General features: G+C 43.6%; 2 protein-coding genes across 2 annotated transcripts in view; one reads left to right on the forward strand and one right to left on the reverse strand.

The window, feature by feature from the left end:
• The window catches only part of NKAP (NFKB activating protein), a 6,301-nt gene extending 6,046 nt beyond the window's left edge, over positions 1–255 (reverse strand). The window contains exon 1 of the mRNA XM_017743094.1: positions 103–255. Coding sequence (XP_017598583.1) covers positions 103–255 — 153 coding nt within the window. The remainder of the gene's footprint in view (positions 1–102) is intronic.
• Positions 33–3,341, forward strand: part of ZBTB33 (zinc finger and BTB domain containing 33) — a 9,887-nt gene continuing 6,578 nt past the window's right edge. The window contains exon 1 of the mRNA XM_008640477.2: positions 33–3,288. The gene's annotated coding sequence lies outside the window, so the exon portion shown is untranslated. The remainder of the gene's footprint in view (positions 3,289–3,341) is intronic.

The following is a 3,341-nucleotide window of genomic DNA, read 5'->3' on the forward strand; positions in this document are numbered from 1 at the left end:
CGGACCCGGCTCCGTCACGCTCTGCGGGCATCAGCGCGGGGCCGCGGCCCCGGGAGCTGTCCAGGGCGACCCGGGAGCAGCACTGCCCCGCGGACAGTTCACCGTGCCCCGGTGGGGTTCCCCTTCCTTGCCCGGGCCCGGTGCCGCGTGACACGGCCCGGCCCGGGCAAGGCCCGGTTTCGAATGTTCAGCCGTCCGGCACCTCCCAGCGCGGCCTGACGCGGCGTTGCCGCCGGTCCGGTGGCAGCGTGTCATGGCAAGACTGGCAGGACTAGAGGAAATGGCCCGAAGTTGGGTCAGGGGAGGTTTAGGTTGTGTATTAGGAAAATATTTTCATGGAAAGGGTTGTCAAGCACAGGAATAGGCTGCCCAAGGAAGCGGTGGAGTCACCATCCCTGGAAGTGTTAAAAAACCTGTGGAGATGGCACTTAAAGACATGGTTTAATGGTGAACATGGTGATGGTGCTGGGTTCACGGTTGGAGTTGATGATCTTAAGTCTTTTCCAACCTTAACCTTTATCTATGAAGACGATACAAATGATGTATTCAGATAAGATACCCACTCTCCCTCTTCTGTGAGTGCCCTTCCCCCTCAGGTTTGACCATGTTGCCACGGAGCTTAAAAAATCCCCGAGTTTCTGCTCAGCCCTGGGAAGTGCAGTGTAACATCGCTGGGTCGGGCCAGCTCTGTGTAAACTGGGCGTCTTGGACAGCTCCTCCACCCTGGGAAGCCCATGCTGGTTTATGCTGTCTAGAAATGATGTCAGGGTATGTCAGTCTCTTTTTCACAAATGAAACAGTATTTTAGATCTCAAACCTATCATAAGCAGCATAAAAAATCTGTAAGATGGAGGAAGCCTATTTAAATTGTGTATTTTTTTGGATGCAAGTAACCACGTGCAGAACTGGGAGGGAAAAGTTACCAGAGATTGCCCGTGTGTGTTGCTCGTGTCTGTGTGAGGACAGCCCAGTTTCTCCCTTCTTGGGGTGCTGTGCTTATTTTGGCAAATAGAGCTGAATAAATGATGACTAAAACATCTGCCTCGAGAGCACTCTGCACCTCTATTACCTAATAATATAAGGTGACTTGAAGTGCTTTTGTACACAAGTTATATAAAGCCCATGGAGTACATAACAGCATCTACAGCAACTACTAATGTCAATAGAAAGGATTGCTGGACTCTTAATTCAGTTATTTGAGGCTTTATGTAATGGGATTGGCAGGAAAAATACTTTCAGAGAATTCTTCAAAGCACAAGCAGTGGAAATTAGTATTTTAGAGTCTTTCAGAAGCAGTGATGTTTTATTTGAAATTCCCACAGTGGAAGAATATTTCTGTCCTTAAAGGTAGTCTTAGGATAACTATTGAATTTCAATTTTATTGAAAACCCTTAACTGTTCTGCTTATAACATTTAATTTATTTTAATGTAAAATACATGTTTTCATGATGGAGAATGTTACTTTGTCTCTCAAATTTCAGCTCGTTAAAAGAATTTTCTATTCTCACAAACTGGATTTTTAAAACAAAAGAGCTCCTCAAATTGCTTAATTGAAAACTCGTTACTGAACTGCATACTTTTTTGTCTTCTCACAAAAGCCTGCACATAAATGTCTTTAAATTTGTACTTCGTATTTTCAGAGCCTCCATCTCAGAGTTTTTTTGATCATTTTTATACATCAAAATAAAAGTTGCTATTGTGTGTCTTACTTATTTTTTCAGTTCCAAGAATACCAAGTTTAGTTCTATATCCTAGATGTTTCTTGTCAATATCTTAGATAAAATGGTTCTTTTATATTGTTATTTATATTGTAAGGTTTTTTGTGACTTGAATCACCAAACACTTTCTAGGCTTATCTTAAAATAAAAGTGGAAAAAACAGCCCCCAAACTAGGAGATGCATGCTGACAAAAAAATGCACATTGAAATTCAGCTTTCAGGTGCAGGAAGATGACGGCAGCTTCCGTCAAATTGGTTAAGCTGGGGAGAGCATTAGCTCTGTCCTGACTGTGGCAATGTGACAGTGGGGTTCAGATTTTATATCTGACAGAAGGAGTTGCCATAGAGAAAAGCTGCTGCAAAAAAGGTAAAAGTCAAGGAGATGGTGCAGCTCTCCCAGAGGCTTTTAAATCAGCCAGCATTTCTGTGCCTAAGAGTAAGTGGTTCAAACCTGATTTTTGACATCTGGTGACACCTCAGGAGCAGGGATCCTTCCAAGTCAGTGCTCATCTGTAGCTGTAAATTCTCCTGTTAGTTACTTAGTATTGGAAGAGGCAGTGAGGAGAAGAAAAGTCCTTAAAGCTGGAGGATGAAAGGCTAAGAAATTTTTAAATTTGGACCATCACACATTTATAACACACATTTTTGGAGGAAAAAAAAAAGCACTGGATTAAGTATTAAAACAATTGCAGTATTTTTAAATTTAATATAGCCTCCTGTGTAAAAATTACTAAGAACCTGTATCAAAGGAGAAAAGAATTGACGGGTCATATGAGGAAGAAAAGCCTGCCTTTTCCCTGATGAGTGTTTTCTATTATTTATTCTCCTTCAATTGATTCTCTGGGAAAACCTATAAATAAACAAAAACTGGGTTTGTAACATTTAAAATCTGAAGGCTCACTTCAAAAAGGCACTTCTGTTACTAACTATACAAATACAGGTGATTTTCTTGCTAGAAGAGCTCATAAACCTGGGCAGGAGCATTTCATTGCTGATTTATGTAGTGAAGGAGTGCAGTAATTTCTGCCACTGACTGTGGCCTGTACATATTTTTGTTGAATTTGATAGGACATTTGTTCTTGTCAAAGTTTTTGAATCTTAAGAAAAAACAGGAACCCCTGTGGTTCAAGTCCACAGACTGCATAGGGGGGGAAAAAAGGAACAGATCAGTAACTGAAGATGAAAGATATCTTATATGATCTTGGTGTTCTTCGAGCATCCCTGAACAGCGACAGGTTCCAAGAGGCCACACTGTGGATGTGTCATTTTGATGGCCACATGTCGAATGTGCCGAGAGTCGCATTTTGTCAAACGTACTTTGTGCCAAAGCCGTGTGTGTCTGTACAGCTGCTGGCAGAGTCTAACACGTGTCACTGAGGTGCAAAAAATTCCAAATAAATGCTCCTGCAGCAGGAGGAAGGGTGTTCAGGTTTGGGTTTCAGCTCGCCTCGGTGCTGGGCGGACGTGCCGGCTACGCCAGCGTTGGTAGGGCAGCGCCAGGTGCCCGCGGGAAGGAAATGATAGCGGGAAATAGCGTCTCCACGGCCTTGTCCACACGGTCAGCCGTAAGGTAGGTGTCGGGGGTTTACTGCCGCCTCCGCCCGGGACACGGAGCGCGGGGGA

Source organism: Corvus brachyrhynchos, unplaced genomic scaffold (genome assembly GCF_000691975.1).
Source record: "Corvus brachyrhynchos isolate BGI_N302 unplaced genomic scaffold, ASM69197v1 scaffold398, whole genome shotgun sequence".
Lineage (NCBI taxonomy): Eukaryota > Metazoa > Chordata > Aves > Passeriformes > Corvidae > Corvus > Corvus brachyrhynchos.